General features: G+C 40.7%; 1 protein-coding gene across 1 annotated transcript in view; it reads right to left on the bottom strand.

Annotated features, from left to right (window-relative positions):
- Positions 1–17775, bottom strand: part of LOC137348055 (26S proteasome non-ATPase regulatory subunit 11) — a 97508-nt gene that overhangs the window by 57562 nt on the left and 22171 nt on the right. The window contains exons 2-4 of the mRNA XM_068013180.1: positions 6920–7021; positions 4575–4699; positions 3741–3812 (exon numbers count right to left, since the gene is read on the bottom strand). Coding sequence (XP_067869281.1) covers positions 3741–3812; positions 4575–4699; positions 6920–7021 — 299 coding nt within the window. The remainder of the gene's footprint in view (positions 1–3740; positions 3813–4574; positions 4700–6919; positions 7022–17775) is intronic.

The raw sequence follows: 17775 nt of genomic DNA, 5'->3' as shown, positions 1-17775 counted from the left end.
CACCTCAAAGGACAAGGGCAGCAGATGCACGAGAACACTATCACCTGCAAGTTCCCCTCCAAGCCACACACCATCATGTCTTGGAACTATATCGCCGTTCCAAAACCCTGGAACTCCCTTCCTAACAGCACTGTTGGTGTACCGACATTCCAAAGACTGCAGTGGTCCAAGAAGGCAGCTCACCACCACCTTCTCAAGGGCAATTAGGGATGGGCAATAAATGCTGGCCTAGCCAGCGATAGACAACCCAAAAACGAATTTTTAAAAAAAGGCGACCTCAAAAGAGGCAGGTGTTAGCTCACCACTGCTCTGTTCCTGGCTGGCCACTAGAAGACATGAGAGGTTCAGCCATCACTAAGTGGACAGCAGGCCAGAAATAAGTAGAATATGCTTGATGCTGCCCTTTATGATGCCACAGAGTGATGTCAATATTGAATGGGATGGTGGACAAGCTTGCAAGTACATTCATTCAGCAAGCCTTCCAACTGTCCTTGGAGTTTTGGAGCTTAAGTGTACATCCTGAATAAAATCCAAGACACAGCAATGTGCTCCCAACTTCTGAATGAAGGTGCTATGAGCACTGGGTTAAAAATCTTAAGGTGCATGAAAGTAGTATGAATAGGTTCCGCTGAGTCTTACATCATTCAAATGTCATTCAAGCTACACCAGAACCTGCTTCAGACAATAATCATGGCAATTAAATCCTGTTCCCTTTTCTCCATACCCTACGTTTCTAATATATTTGCTATAAGTCCTTGAGAAGGAAGATGATGCTGCATTTATATTACAGTCGGTAAGATTTCTCATTAATTTAAAATCATCTTGGCGATAGAAATACCAATTAGAGAGGGCGTACATATGTCAAACTGAATCCAATTCTCTAACCTCAAATGGGCTGCTTCAAGATGAGTCAGCAATTCTTAGTACTTATCTCCACGACCATTACCTCTAGCCTAGACTAGCTTCTCAACATTTACCATATCATTCATGTCTGTATCTCACCTTTAACAGAGCATAGCTTCCACTCCCTCCGAGTAAAATATCTGATTAAGTCCTATCTGCACATGACAAAGCTTCTGAAGTGTAAACACCAAAGCAAATGGCTCCCCAGAGTCAAACGCCAAGGTTTAATGTTTCCTCCAAATCCACAGAATGCTTCTGTGTACTTGAACAGCAGCAGACTTAAAACTCATTAGAACTAACCCAAAGGAACCTTTCGACCACGATTGACAAATATCTTTAGGCAATGGAAATTTAGGATAATTTGTTTGACTTTTGTGGATAAACACAAGCCTGCGCCATAATCCTAATCACCCTCATAGCTTCATGTTGTGCCAAATCATCTACTTTCGCAGCAGTTCTGAACTACCTAAAGTTTCAAATACCACTTTAAAGCACTCAACAGCACTTTTTCCCCTTTGCAGTTACGATAGAAAGACTTCACAGATGTGCAGATAGCAGGTTCTCGCTTTTAAGATTCACTCTCAGAAACAAAAAAACAGTGATCAAATCATTTGCCATCAGCTCTCCCAATAGCAGTCAGAGACTAGTGCCAGATTTCCTGGTCACCCATTTCATTTGTGCAATGGAGTGTGTAGTCTTACTTCACTGGGAGCACGTCAAACTAAGGCCAAATTTTTGGACTTTGCAACAATCACATTGCAGTTCAGTTAAAAATCTAGGCTTAGTGTAGCTACATATAGTGGTCTATATAGTAAAGAAGGAATTCTCTTTATCGCCTAGTGTCCAAGAAAGTTAGCACTCTACAGTATATCTGTGCCAAGTATGAGAGTTTTCATCTGCAACTTCCCACACTGCAAGCCCACTTCATCAGATTTGAGGGTACCTTCATCATTCCCTACACCACTTTTTTTTTTAGATAAACTTTAAAGCACATTAAGATTCAGGAAAATGTTCAACCGAAATGTATCACAAACCTCTTGAAAATTATTCTCCACTTCCCCCCCCCCTTTTCAAATCTGTCCACTCTACACAATTTCCCTGGCTGGTACTTCCTTGCAAACCGTTTACCCTTCTATACCACTACTCCAACATGCTGGTCCAATAAATCGGAGCAAGTTTAAAAAAAGTTCCCTTGGTATGCCTGCAACTTAGCAATTTTACAATTAAACCTTCAACAAGTCTAAAAATCAATAGGTCAATTACACAAAGGTCCCTCCCTGGAGGTGATGCAGTGTAATTTTGAAATGGCTGAGTTTGCTGACAATGCAACCACTAAGTGGCGCAGTACTTGGACATGCGCAAATGCAGCCTCATACACTGAAACTTCACTGTCTGCGATGCTTTTTGGCAGCTGCCAGTAGCAAAGATGGCACTGCTCAATTTATCACAAAAATAGAAAACAGATGAAACCAAAAGGCAATCTCCTCCTTCCCTCTGCTCACTGCACCCCACAATGGGTTGTTTAATGAATTTTATTGACTATTATTATGGACACAAATCCGATTTTTGAACAGTGAGCATTTTAAAGAGATTTCTAACATTTTGGAAGTTGGAACAGATAAATCCTGGGAGCCAGTGTTCAGCATGATTGTGTGCGCAATTCAACATAATCCGTGGCCTCGCCACTTCTTCCCCCTCGGCCGCTCCAGCCCACTCCTTCCCGCTCGCAGTCTCCCTCCCCTCCCCATTTTGTCACTCTCTCTCTTCCTGCTTCCCCCAGGCAGGGAGGAAAGGCAGCGATCGTGCGAGGGAGCCCCGGAGCAGAGGTAGAGCAGAGGGAGGAAACGGTGAGGCTGCGAGTGAGGGTGGGGGGGTGAGATAATGGTAAGTAAGCAGCCGAATGGGGCGAAGTGGTGCGGCCGGGACTGACGAGTGACGAATGACATTTTCGCGCACATGTGCGAGTTAGCCCTGGCAAGCTGGGGTGCTGACGTAGGCTGCGCATGCGCAGCACCATACTGGCAGGAAGAGTCTGTTCTGCGCATGTGCAAATCTGGGAGTTTGCTGATGTCGTTGGTGCTGGGCTGCATTGTCAGGAGTCACTTTGTTTTGAAATACAAATAGTCAGTGACTTGTAATTAGAAGCACAAATTGTGTACACCCTTTGTTTCTATTTTGAACTATCATTTCCGGAAGACAAGCTAACAACTTTTTAATGAAATTTTAGGTGTTCACTCATTAGATACAGATTTTAAAATCTTGACGTGCCATTTTAGCAATAATGAGTCACACCACAGACAACCTGTGTATTAGTTTAAACAAAGTTCCAAAGTTGAATTATTCAGGAAAAACTATTAGCAGTCAAAAAAAAGAAATCCTTTCTCCATTCAACTCGCTTGCCGAGAGCAGTGGGCTGGTGTCATGCTCATGGTTCCTGCTTATGCAGCAGTGGAGCCAGCTGCAATACATAAGCACGGCCAACATTAGCTCATTTTCTTCACTACCATGGGAAAGGAGACCACCTCATGCGGGCAGAACCTAAAGAGGTTCGGAATGTCAGAAACTGGCATTCTAGTCGTCTCATGGATTGAATGTCAAAAATATTGAAGATTCCGCCAAATGATACATGGAAACCAAAACTATCATTCTACAAAAGTTGTTTAAAAAACTAGAATATGGATAAGAAGTCAAAATCAAAAGATTATTTTTTGTTCCAAAAAGGATTACTTTTGGTAACTGGCTTAATATATCTTTCATTTTTAATATGTTTATGAAAAACTTATCCCACTCTACAAATACTGACATTGCAGAGACAAATTCATAAGTCAGAAACATACCTCCAAAGCCTGGCGTAGGAACGTCCTTTTCTCAGATTTTGCCCACTCAATGCATTCTAAACATAATTCAACCTGTAAAAGTCACAGCTCAGTTAATTCTAGAATAGCCAAGTATAAGGAAAAATGAGCTGAATTTGAGGGTACAGCATTTTATAAACCTATGCAAAAAATCTAATATCTATTTAATATTAACTAAAGACCCATCTTTTGCAGCCTCAGGATGTGCCAAAGTAGTAATGTAGGGGAAGGCTGCAGCGATGTTTCGCACAGCATGTCCCCACAACCAGCAACAAAATTGATGATAAAATCATCTGCTTGAGTGATGGTAGTTGAGGGATAAATACTCGCTAAGACACTGTACAACTTCTCTGCTTTTCTTTGAAAAATGGCATGGGATTTTTACAATCACGAGTGTAGATGGAGCCTTGGTTTAAGGTCTCATCTAAAAGACGGCACCACAAACACCGCAGCATTCCCTCAGCAATACACTGAAGTGTCAACCTAAAATATGTGCTCAAGTCTCAAATGGGGCTATGACAGAGTCACGGTGACACCTTATTAGGTTGCTTGTTGTCCCCTTGATAGCTCCTTCTCACCATATAATAATTTCCAGCTATAAGGATGGATGGACTGGGCTTTCAACTTCACCCTCATTAACAAGCCCAAGATGCAGGTGGGATTTATTGAATTAGTGGTTTGCATGAGATGTTGAAGTCCAACAGTTTTTGGGGTCTCCACTATTTAAGCTCTATGCTTTTATTTGTTTTGATGGATTAAACATTAACTAGAAAATCAGTATTAGGCAGCTATATAATTCAGCATGTTAGCTCTTACCTCTTGACCGGTTGCTGCCTCCATATCTAGGAACAAGTCGAGCAAAGACCGAACCAACCGAGCAGCCTTGGCTTTACTGATGGAATTCAGGAATGGTCTGACGTACTTCAGCAAACCCCCCAGCTCTTTGGAGAGGGAAAAGAGATTTCAGATATTCAGTTCATATATACAAAACAAAAATCAAGATCCTGAATATTCTTTCGCCATAGAGGTATCTTAGCAGCACTTTCTCTTTGTATTCCAAATGTTTGAAGGCTCAGAAACCAAGAAGCATTGAGCATTTCCCCATTTACTTGTACTTAATTAGAACTTAGTGATCAGTTTCACGAGTGCCCACAAACTCTGGGAAATGCACCTCTTTAGACATGGCTTGTGTCACCTGATTATTACTGCTCAAATCTCAATTACTGAGTAATTCAAAGAGAAAGGGTAAAGCAAAGAAATAATTGTTGTCCCTCTTTCACAACAACACAGACCTTATCCATGTCTCCTCAGCAGTATTCTAACACATACATGAAAGAATATACAAAGTATGTTGCTAGGTTTCAGAGCTCTCTGGATAAGTAAGTGGTTTTTAAGTTTGCCAAAAACCTGTATTTCACAGACAAGATTAGAAATAGCAAATTTGAAAGACAGGAGTTTTGTGCTTCCATGAGTATACAATGGGACATTCATTTATATGCAAGTGTAAAGTGAGTTAAGATCAGTGTATTGAATGAGAGTGTGGATCCCAGGTTGGGGTTATATTGACAATTTGTGCCATATTTAAACAACCAGGGTAAATTTTAAAATAGGAACTAAACTGATCAATAGACTATGGAATAAGGTTTATTTCACAATGGCACCCATTCTCAACCGAGATATTTCACACAAATAGGCACGTTATTTCTGGAGATGACATTTTGTTTGGTATAAAATGATCAAAAATACAAGCTTACCTTGCATACAAAACAGAACACAACCCCCACAGCATTGCTAACAACCTGAAATGCACTGCAATAAAATTAAATTTGGCTTATTTAGCCATCATAAACCATTGAACTTATGGAGGATTAACTATCAGCACTACAGTTCCACAAAGTGCTTACATGAGGCACTGATGAGAACAATGATTCTACATGTTCCACATTGCCATCTTCTCAGGGCAATAAAGCAGCTTTTTACGACAAATATTTAAACAAACTACCATTCACCCAATGCAAAGTTATGCTGCACTTTGTCACCCCAGGCACAATTAAAGCACAAATACAAGATTGGTACTGAAGATAAAAGTAATTAAAAATCTTTGAAAAACAGTACAACTTTAAAGGAGGCACAAGTACACAAATCTCTGAAGGTGGCAGGACAAATTAAGAAGGCTGTTTAAAAAAGGTGTACAGTATTATAGGTTTTATAAACAAAGACAAAGAGGACAAAAGCAAGAAGTTACTCCAAACAGTTAAAAATCACTGGTTAGGCCCCAGCTGGAACACTGCATCCAATTCTGGGTGCCACTCTTTCGAACAGTGCAGAGATTTACTAAAATGGTACAAGGGATGAGGGACTTAGTTATTTCGAGAGACTAGAACAGCTGGGGTTGTTCTCCTCAGATAATTAAGGGGAGATTAAATAAACGTGTTCAAAATCCTTAAAGATTTTGATAGTTTCTCCTTATTCACTCTGTTTGCAGTGGCAGAAGGGTTAGAAACCAGAGGACACAGGTTTGAGGCAATTGACAAAATAATCTGAGGATAATTACTTATTTTTAAATAAAATGCTGTCATGCAATTCCTGAAAGGGTGATCGTAGCAAATTCAATAGTAACTTTTCCAAAGGAAATTGGATAAATTCATGGAGGGGAAATAAAATGCAGGACTTTTGGGAAAGAGCAAGGGAGTGGGACTAATTGAATAGTTCTTTCAAAGAGCTGCAAAGGCACAATGGGCCAAATGGCCTCCTCCTGTTCTACATCATTCAGTAAAAATTATTTAATGTCCCGATACTGTCTGAAGAAAAATATTCCTAAACTCATTGACTTTCAGTTCCTAATGTTGCCAGAAATCATTTCAGTTTGCAGTCTGAACAGGATACAATCCAGGAGAGGATCACTAGAAAACATCTGCTCCAAAGCTGCCTCTGACCAGCAAATTGAAAACATAAAACAGGAAAGGTTCACCAGGGGTCTGATTTTCCCCTTCTAGTACCTGGCAATCCAGCATTATACCTGCTACTGCAACGCATCCGTAAATAACAAACAGCATACTCTTGATAGCAGTATGTTTTTGTAGTCTGGCCTCCCATGCACTCAATATTAGTTGCAGTACAAATATCTCCTCAACCAAAGAGACAAGTGCTATATAGTTTACCTGCTGCTTGCCCTGTTTTGGCTAGGAGTCCCCCCAGTTCCAGAATGCTCTGCTCCTTAACACGGACAGCTTCTTCATCATCTTGCTGGATATCACGTTTCACTGGAAAATAGAACAAATTAGGTATTTAATCCAGTATCATTGAAAAGATGGGCTTTCATCATGTCCACACATCCAAGTTTTTAATGTTGCGTCAAAATGACTGCGGACACATCGCGAAGAAGGATGCATGCAATTCCTCCATCTGGTTTCTTGGTTTTGTAAAAAGCACTCATGACATCTAACACTTGAAGAACAGCACTTCAATAATGCAAGTACTAACAGTTTCTTTAAAAAGTAAAAACTTACAGGGAAACCAGTCATGCAAATTTAGATAGTCAACTTTTTCGTGGTAGTAAGGGTAGCGGAAGGAAACTTCATACAGTGTGCAGTCTATAAATATTGCTATCAATCTTGAATGACAAATCATCTCCGTATTACAAATCTTATTTATACAGGCTTTCCAAGAGATTACAAGTGTCTCCACCACATCCTTTGCTGGGAGCTACAAGTCAACAGACAGATCACCGCCAGGAAACAAAATTTACCTGCAACACCCAGTGAGTTTGGTTTAAGTCGAAGTACCAAATTAGATTGCTGTTAACGTACTCAGTCAGTTCAGGTCTTGAAAACTGATAACGACCCAGAAATTAACCCAGATCAGAAGGCTTGTGTGAAGTGAGCACTAGGAATGATTTGTGCAATGTAACAGGTAAGCCTGAGGCACATTAGGAGTGTGATGGAATACTCGCCGCTTGTCTGGATGGATACAGCTCCAACAACACTTTAGAAGCTCAACACCACCAAGAACAAAGCAGCCTGCTTGACTGGGACTCCATTCACCACTTTCAATAATCACTCCCTTCACCACCAACGCACAGTGGCAGCAGTGGTACCATCTATAAGATGCACTGCAGCAGCTCACCATGCCTCCTCCTACAGCACCTTCCAAACCTACAACCTCTACCACCTAGAAGGACAAGGGCAGCAGATGCATGGGAACACCACCACCTGCAAGTTCCCCTCCAAGCCACACACCATCCTGACTTGGAACTATATCGCCGTTTCTTCACTGTCGCTGGGTCAAAATCCTGGAACTCCTTCCTAACAGCACTGTTGGTTTACCTACGCTCCAAGGACTGCGGTGGTTCAAGGAGGCAGCTGACCACCACCTTCTCAAGGGCAATTAGGGATGGGCAATGAATTCTGGCCTAGCCAGAGACACCCACATCCCATGAATGAATTTTTAAAAATTAGGTTGTCTATACACTTGAGAGATTAATTGCTCCCATGTCTGTGGCCGAGTCAATAATTTTGTCATAAAAACAAGAACTGTTCCGAAGAAGGGTCACTGGCCTGAAACGTTAACTCTGCTTCTCTTTCCACAGATGCTGCCAGACCTGCTGAGTATTTCCAGCATTTCTTGTTTCTATTTCAAGATTTCCAGCATCCGCAGTATTTTGCTTTCATTACAATAATTTTGTCAAATGTCTGTGGTGCAACATGTTGGTTGCTACCCCTGGTTCAAGCATGAGCCCTGGATACCTCTTCTGATGCCTTCATCAGTATGGCACATGCTGCCCACCATATTGGATACATATGCACTCACTTGATGGTCAGTAAAATGGGTGCGGCATCAAGCAATTTCAAGGCCACAAACTCCACAGGAGATGATTTGTCAGCTCTTTGGGATGCTCCTAATATGCTGAGGATATGGTACCCTAGATTCCATAATGGGGCCAATATCAATTTTTCTCTAGGATCCCGCAGCATGTTTCCAGGTGCAAGAGGCAAGCTTTGTGTGTTCGTGTGGGGAAGGTCGGCAAAAAAGGCAAGCCTGAAACCAGGTTTCATTACCCACAAAGAAACATTAGAAAAAACTAGCTAATGCTTACAAAGCTTCTAGTTCAGTAAATTAAGCTTTTTGAATCTCACTAAGAAGTTGGCAGGAAGCTAAGAAATGACTTGGCCCATGGGATATTTTAGACATGAGGCAGGAGAGTTACATGTTGGATATCTCAATATTAATCAAAGAAAGAGTAAAATGATCATGCTCTCTTCAGCTTATGCTCGTGCATGGCAGAATGTTCCAAGAAAAATACATACTTAATCTGCACAAGGTACTATTTTTACATTTATCTCACCTGATAAATTTTCTAACTGCTCAAGCACAGCTACTGACCAAGAACAAAGTTTATCTCTGCCTCTTAACCAGATCGAGCGAGTAAAGTAGTAACTTGCAAATCAGTCAACTTCCACACAATGCTGCTCTTTAACCCTTTTCCATAAAAGGGAAGCAATTGCAAGTGGTAACCATCCATTACATTTTGGAGTTTATAGTATGAACCTCTCCAGATCAAGTCTTTGAATCTTTCATTAGTTGCCCATATTATTCAATTTAGTTCTCCATCCAGACCCTCAACATAAACCAGTTTTGTTGTTTAATCACTTAGAACTATTAATGTGTCCATACCACCACAAACAGTGCATTTAAAAATTTAAGATAAACCAACTGCAGTTAATGTGGACACACTCCTAGGAACAGTTGAAATACTACCAGTTTGCTCTAAATCAATACAATTATGGATTTAATTGCAATTGACACACTCAAGACCATACTGGTGCCAATTCACAGTAGAAGCTTCCTGCACACCAGCTGGAGTTAAAAAGCTTCATGTGCATCATAGCAAACAGGAAAAAAACATTGGAACTGGCCTGAAATTTACCCTAAGCGTATCCCCAGAATGGCGGGACTGTCCTATGGAGAGAGATTGGGGAAACTGGGCCTGTATTCTCAAGAGTTTCGAAGAATGAGAGGTGATCTCATTGAAACCTACAAAATACTTCAAGGGATAGACAGGGTAGATTCAGCTAAGATGTTTCCCCTGGTTGGGGAGTCTAGAACCAGGCGACACAATTTCAAAATAAAGGGGAAGCCACTTGGAACAGAGATGAGGATAAATTTCTTTCCTCAGAAGGTTGCGAATTGTTGGAATTCTCTACCACAGAGGGCTGTGGAAGCTCAGTCATTGAGTATGTTTAAAGCAGAGATGGACAGATTTCTAAATTCAAATGACATAAGGGGGATATGAGGATAATGTGGGAAAAAAACATTGAAGTGGATGATCAGCCATGATCGTATCGAATGGCAGGGACAGGCTCAATGGACTGAATGGCCTATTCCTCTTCCTATGTTCCATGCAAACAACTGCAGAGTAAGTGTATCAGCTCAACTGAGAATTTGGACAAGCTCCTCTTTCTCAATATATATATCATCCTAAAGAACATCTATGATACAATTAGTAATTTCAGCCTCGTTTTAGGAATAGCAGTCAGCCATTCAGACCCTCGAACCTATTCAATGGCTAATCTGTAACTTAACTCCATCCACCTGCCTTGGCTCCATAACTTTTTATACCCTTGTTCAGCAAAGTCTACTTGCTCAGTTTTAAAGTTAATTGAGCTAGCAACTATGGCTGTTTGTGTGAGTGTTACACATTTCTTCCACCATCTAGCTCTAAGTTTAAGGTTATTTCTCCTTGCTTTGGACTTCCCACCCAGGGATAGGTACCAACATATTCCAACACAGACATCTGATAAAATTATTGACTCAGCCACAGACATGGGGGCAATTAATCTACATAAGTGTATAGCCAACATAATACCATCAAAACTTTCAGTCCGATTTAAAACCTATTTCTCCCTATTTAGTGAGATACCTGGCATTGTTTATGCTTGCACAATCAATGTCTGCCTGCACACTTGATGTAGCGATGGGGAGAATTTGGATAGATGTCCATCCGTCAGGAGTGATCGCGATCTCTATCTTACCTCTCTCTCCCCCACTCATGGTCCTCTCTCTTCCCGGTCTCTCCCACATAAATACATACATGCATACGAATTAGGAGCAGGGGTAAGCCATTTGGCCCCTCGAGCCTGCTTCGCCAATTGATAAGATCATGGCTGATCTAAATGTGGCCTCAACTCTACTTTCCTGTCTGCCCCCCATAACACTCCCTTGTCCTTCCCAAGAATCTATTTAACTCACCCTTGAATATATTCAATGACTCAGCCTCTACTGATCTGAGGAAGCGAATTTCACAGACTAACAATGCTTTGAGAAAAAAATCTCTCATCTCCATCTTAAATGGGAGACCCTTTATTTTTAAACTGTGTCCCCTAGTTCCAGTCTCGCCTATAAGTGGATACATCCTTCCAGCATTCATCCTGTCAAGTCCCCCCAGGATTTCATGTTTCAATAAGATCTCCTCTCTCTCCCCCGCCTCTGCATCCATCTCTCCCCCCCTCTGTGTATCTCAGCCCCCACCTATCATGCACCAGCAGCAGAGACACTGTCATTAAAACAACCCGTTGCGGGGACCAGAAGCAGGAGGGAGCGGTGAGAAAGCGCCCACAGGTTGCGGGGTGGGCGGGGGAGGGGTGATGCAGGGAACAAGTGGCTGAGGCGGGGTGCAAGCAGTGAAGAGAAGTGCGATGGCAGGAGGTAATGGGGTACTATTGGGGGTGGGATGGAGGCGGCGATTGCAGTCACTGTGGCCATTTTGGTTTCATTTGTTTTTGTGATAAATTGAGCAGCGCCATCTTTGCTACTGGCAGCTGCCAGAAACGTTGCAGACAGTGGCGTTTCAGTGCATGAGGTTGCATTTGCACTGTGCAAGTACTACGCCGAGAGTGGTTGCATTGTCAGCAAATGCAGTCTTTAAAAAATCAATTAGATTCATTAGACAGGACCTACTCTTTACAAATCCATGTTGGCGCTCTCTAATTAGCTCAAATTTCTCTGTCCTTAATTACAGAATCCAATAACTTCCCCACAGATGTTAGATCAATAGGTCTATGACTTCTTGGTTTCTCACCTTTCTTAAATAATGGAGTTACATTTCCAATTTAAAGGAACAATTTCTACATCAAGAGCACTTTGGAGGATGGTCTTCAACTTAGATACATTTTAAATGTGCTCTCTATCTTAACTGGAGAAATGCATGTCCTGTTTTAGAGTTAGAAACATAGAAAAATAGGAGCAGGAGTAGGCCATTCAGCCCTCCAATCCTGCACCGCCAATCAATACGATCATGGCTGATAGCGCGAACAGGGTACTGAGTTTGGACTTTCTCCCCATAACCCCTTGATCCCTTTAGCCCAAAGAACTATATCTAACTCTTCCTTGAATATATAAAAGGAGCATGGGCTGTATTTATATGCAAATCATACCTTCCTCAAATTTGCCCCTTCACAATTTCTCTACAAGTGGCAGACCCAACAGTAGCACAATACCAGATCAACGTTGCTCTCTCCATCCAGCACGGCAATACTTAAAAACAGCATATTTCTCTCAACTCAAGTCCAGGATCCCATTGTTAATTTAGAATCAGTTACACCCAACATGGATTACATTCAGAAGGAAGAAATTTAAAATCGGGGGCAGGAATTGGGGCTAAAATCAACAGGGATTTAAAACAGCACAAGAAAAGGAAGGCAATAATGAATAAGAACGACACATCAAGGGGAAAATATATTTTTGGATGTCAGCTTCACAGAGTGGTAGAAAAATTGTAATGTCTTTTGTTTTACACAAGAACAATGGATTTTTTTTGTGGGGGGAGTGGAAAGAGACGTCTTCTATGTAGGTCCATCTGATACCCAACTACAAATGGTAAACCCACATCCATAACAGTGAGCTAACTATACTTAACCAAAAAGTCCAAGAGAAACCCTCAAGCGGCCTGGTATCATAATATGTACACGCATTCATGAATAATTCCTCCACCACAGAAGGAACAGTAGTTTTTCATCAATACAAAAGCTCTTGTGCAAGAAAAAAAAGCACAGAAATCAACAAATTCTGGAGATCAGCACGCAAGATTTTCTTTGAATTTGCAGCTATTGAAAAGATCCACTGATGCCTTGTTGCCATTCCATCAATTCTCTTGGCCCCAAATAAGCGAGCACCTGCCTCCATATTCTTAGCTGTACCTTCACATTTTAATTGGCCAACTCCTAATCAGAAGGTTAGTACTTGCAGCAACATCCTTTTATGTTGCCAAGTTTCTGATACACTTCCAAGAGTTTAGGATCCACTGATGTGAAACAAAGATTTCACAGCCATAACATCAGCTTCTACCAGGGCAGCTTGTCCCATTTTTGCACACTTCCATCTTCGCCTCCTCCCTTTTCAGACTTATCAGTTGAGACTAGCCTCGCTGTTAGATACAACCATACAGACCTGCGTCATACATTGCAAGATAAAAACCTAGAGGCCTCGCCAATGTGAACCGTCATATACAAAGGTGGATGCGCACAGCTAGCTTTATCACAATTAGTGGGATTTAACATTTACTAAAACATGGCAGTGAAGTATTGTGGTTTATCAAGGGGAGTACTATAAACAGGGTCTCATTCAATCATATAGCCAGCTTTACATGCAGACACTAGTAGCTTTTTTTCAGTGCTGTAACTTTAGCAGTCCCAGTTGCCACTATGAAAAAATAAGCAATAGCAGGAGTAGGCCATATGGCCCATCGAGCCTGCTCCACCATTCAATATGATGGCTGAACTTGTACATCAACTCTACCTTCCTGTACCATTCCACATCCCTTAATTCCCTTACTGCCCAAAAACCTAATCGATCAGTCTTCAATATACTCATCGACTGAGCAGCCACACTTCTCTGCAGTGGAGAATTCCCAAGATTTACAAATCTGCATGAAGAAAACTTCTCCTCCTCATAGTCCTAAATGGCCAACCCTTAACCTGAAACCATGCCCCCTAGTTCTAGACTCAACAGTCAGGAGAAATAACATCTACCTAGTCAACCCCCCAAATCTAAGAATGTTGTACATTTCAATGAGATCACCTCTCATTCTTATATACTCGAGAGACCTCAAGTCTATTCTACCCAATCTCTCCGCATAGGACAGCCTCTCGTGAACCTTGGCTGTCACCCCCCTCTAAGGCAATTAGGGTTACCCAAGGAGACTGAAATTGTACACAGGTGTGGTCTCACCAAAGGCCTATATAATGGCAACAAGACATCCTTACTTCTTATACTCCAACTCCCTTGCAATAAAGGCTAACATATAATTTGCCTTCCTAATTGCTTGTTGAACGTGCATGTTAGTTTTCCATGATTCGTGTACAAGGACACCCAAATCCCCCTGAACACTAGTCTCGCTTCTTAAAAATAATTCTGCTTTTCCACTCGTCCAACGTGAATAATTACACACTTCCCCACATTATACACTGGTCAGCTTCTTCTCCACTTACTTACTGGTCTATATTCCTTTGCAGCCTCTTTGCATCCTTCTCACAGCTTACTTTCCTGTCTAACTTTGTACTCTGAGCAAACTTGGGATATATTATATTTGGTCCCCTCATCTAAGTCATTGATATAGACTGTAAACTGCTAAGGGCCAAGCACTAATCCTTATGACACTCCCTAATTACACCCTACTATCCCAACAGCGAGCTATTTATTTCTACTCTCCGATTTCTGCCCGTTAAGTAATCCTCAATCCATGCCAATATTTTACCCTAATCTTGTGAAACAACCTTTTGTGTAGCAACTTATCAAATGCCTTCTGAAAACCCAAACATGCAACAACCACAGCTGCCAGTCAGATACTCAAAATTTGTCAAAAAGGATTTTCCTTTCATAGAAACATGCCCAATGGTTTTCCACGTACCCTGTTAGCATGTCCTTAATAATAGATTCTAGCATTTTCCCCATTACTGATATCAGGCTAACTGGTCTATAGTTCCCATTTTCTGTCCCTCTCTCTCTCCACTTAAGCAGCAAATTACATTTGCTACCTTCCAATCCACTGAGGCCATTCTAGAAAGCAGAGAATCTAGAAGATCTAAACCAATACATTCATTATCGCCATGGTCGCCTCTTTTAAATGCCTAGGGTGTTGGCCATCAAGTCCAGGAGATTTGTCTACTTTTAGTCCCATTAATTTCCCAGTACTTTTTCTTTAATAACATGATACTTTAAGTTCTTTATCTCAGACTCTTGGTTCCCCACAATTTCTGATATGTTCTTTGTGTCTTCTACTGTAAAGACAGATACAAAATATTTGTTTCACATCTCTGCCATTTCCTTATTGCCCATTCTACTGCCTCTGCCACTATGGAATCCAAGTTAACTTCCACTAATGTCTTTCTTTGTTACATACATATACAAATTCTTAGTTTATTTTTATATTTCTTGATAACTTACTCTCATTCGGGTTTCTTCCTCGATCAAGTTCTTGGTCATCCTTTGCTGATTTTTTAAATCTTTCTAATCCCCAGGCTTATTACTCTGACAACATTGTGAGCTTCTTTTAATCTAATACTATTCTTAGCTTCTCTAGTTATCCATGGCTGTTCCAGTGGAGATTTTTTATTCAAGGAAATGTATATTCATTGAGAATTTTGGCTAACTTTGCAATCTACTTCAGCCAACTGTCTCGCTCTCTCTATGCCTCCATAATTGGCTGTTTAAATTCAGGACCCTAGATTCTGAATTAACCACGCCACTCTCAAACTTAATATGAAATTCTATCATATTATGAATACTCTTCCCAGAAGGATGCTTTGCTACAAGATTAATTAACCATGTTTCATTACAAAATACCATATCTGAAATAACCTATTCCCTCATTGGTTCCTTGAGATATAGTTCTAGAAAATTGTCTTGAATGCATTCCATAAGCTCATCCTCCAAGCTACTTTTTCCAATTTGGTTTGTCTAGTCTACATAAAGATTAAAGTCCCCCATGATTATTAAGCTAGTTTCCTGATGTGCAGCAATGTTTTGCTGTTTTTGAGAACATCCTGAAGCAATTAAGATTTTATTATACATCAGGCTTTCTGGAATAGAGTTTGAAAACACAACTATCAATCATAAGTCTACATTCTCAATCAGTATGTTTGACTGGGTTCAGTGAACAGCTCTGCAGTTGAAACTTTGGTCTCAGGGCAGAGAAACACATTTGCAAGTAAGAAAAATAGAAAAATCTGTAGGAGTAAGAGAAATTTTCTGCTAAGAAACATTTAGGGTATCAATGTGTAGCATTGCATATGACAAACTAGAAAATTAATAATAAATGGATCTCATGTGGCATTGCTCACAGAACACAATAAGACAAATAATGTACTCACACAGGGATTAGGAGCAGAGTCAAGAAAAGTCAATCCCACGACTCTCAGCTCAGTGCGCATAGCTGTTGTAAAAAAAGGTTAGTTTTCTTTGACTTCTCTCAGTCTATCCATTTTATCTTTTACCAAGATTTCTTTCTTGCATTCCTTTTGTTGCCCCCTTTCAGGTTTCCCACTCTTTTCTCCTTTCAATTTTATCACCCTTTTGCCTTTCTTCTCCCCTTCCCCGTGTTACCCGCAATTCTTTGATTCTTTCCAGAACGGATACCCGGGACTGGGTTGGGGGCGGGCACGGAATGCTTTCATTGGGTTGATCCCAAAACAGAACTTGGGAACTGCTGGCAGAATAAATTTTGGAGTGAAGCACTGCAAACAGATGGCTGGATCTGGGCTCATGTAGCAAGGACCAAGGTGGTTAATTTCAGGACGGAGGAGCCAGACGAGTCAGAAACTGAAATGCTGCACCAAATGTACTTTCTCCCCACCACCCCACCCCCAAATATGTGTGGGTGCATTCCTGCTTTCATTGGCTATGTATGCCTTGATCACATTGGGGATCAGCTGGTGAGCCATGCAGCACAGAGGTATGTGGAGGTAGTGTGCTGTTTTCCAATATGGGTGGTGTATACAAATCAAAGTTATGATGATTCTAAGAGAATACAGGTGAGTTAGTTGATGTGAGTAGAAGATTTTCTCTTTTAATTTAATGGGTTTATTCAGCTCTAAACTTTATTTTAGGAATTGGACAAGTCCTTTGTTGGAAAGTAATACAAATCAAAATGACACTAGAGAATGTTCTGCAATCCAATTAGTTCCTGCTTCTGATTGGATGAATGCAGAATGGTCAAAGAACTGATTGGCTAATTGACCTCTACTACACAAGATGATTACATCACATTGTCAGATGCGATTTTTAAAGTATGGAGATTTATAAAAACAGGTTCTCCCATATGTTACTGAAATCCCTACAAAAGATTATTTTACCATGAAATTGTTATACTCCAACATCGTGGATAAACAAGCATTTTCCCAATTTTACAAAGTGTCATGTAAAACAGAAATGCTATCATAACAGCTCCTTTAGTCAAAATAAAATGTTTCTGTAAAATAGAACGTGATGGCGAGCAACATCTTCATTTTCATACAATTTTGCTTTGAATATGTAATACAGTGCCAATATTAACTGAAAAAAATCTTTCATATATAAATTAAAGCAGTCCTCATGAAACTGGATAACTACAACAAAAGTTAGGGACCTCACAAAAAACTTATATTCATAACGGAATAAGGATCCAGTAAGCATACAATTGCGCAAGTGGCAAATTTTGGAATAATTCCACTCTGTTCAAGGTTATTAAATGTGAGAATTTTCACATCACTTACAGTAAGATCTAGTTTCTAACTTCTATATATGCAAGGGATTCCATGAGGGAGACGGTGGCGTAATGTCACTGGACTAGTAATCTAGAGGCCCAGGCTAATGTCCTGGGGACACTAGTTCAAATCCCACCAAGGCAGTTGGTAGAATTTAAATTCAAATAATAAAAATCTGGAATTGAAAGCTAGTCTCACTAATCGTGCCATGAAACGATCATCGACCGTCGTAAAAAACCATCTGGTTCACTCATGTCCTTTAAGGAAGGAAATCTGCTGTT

This window comes from Heterodontus francisci, chromosome 33 (assembly GCF_036365525.1).
Source record: "Heterodontus francisci isolate sHetFra1 chromosome 33, sHetFra1.hap1, whole genome shotgun sequence".
In the NCBI taxonomy this organism is placed as follows: domain Eukaryota; kingdom Metazoa; phylum Chordata; class Chondrichthyes; order Heterodontiformes; family Heterodontidae; genus Heterodontus; species Heterodontus francisci.
The sequence above is the reverse complement of the archived record's forward strand: the minus strand, read 5'-3'. Positions and strand labels throughout refer to the sequence as shown.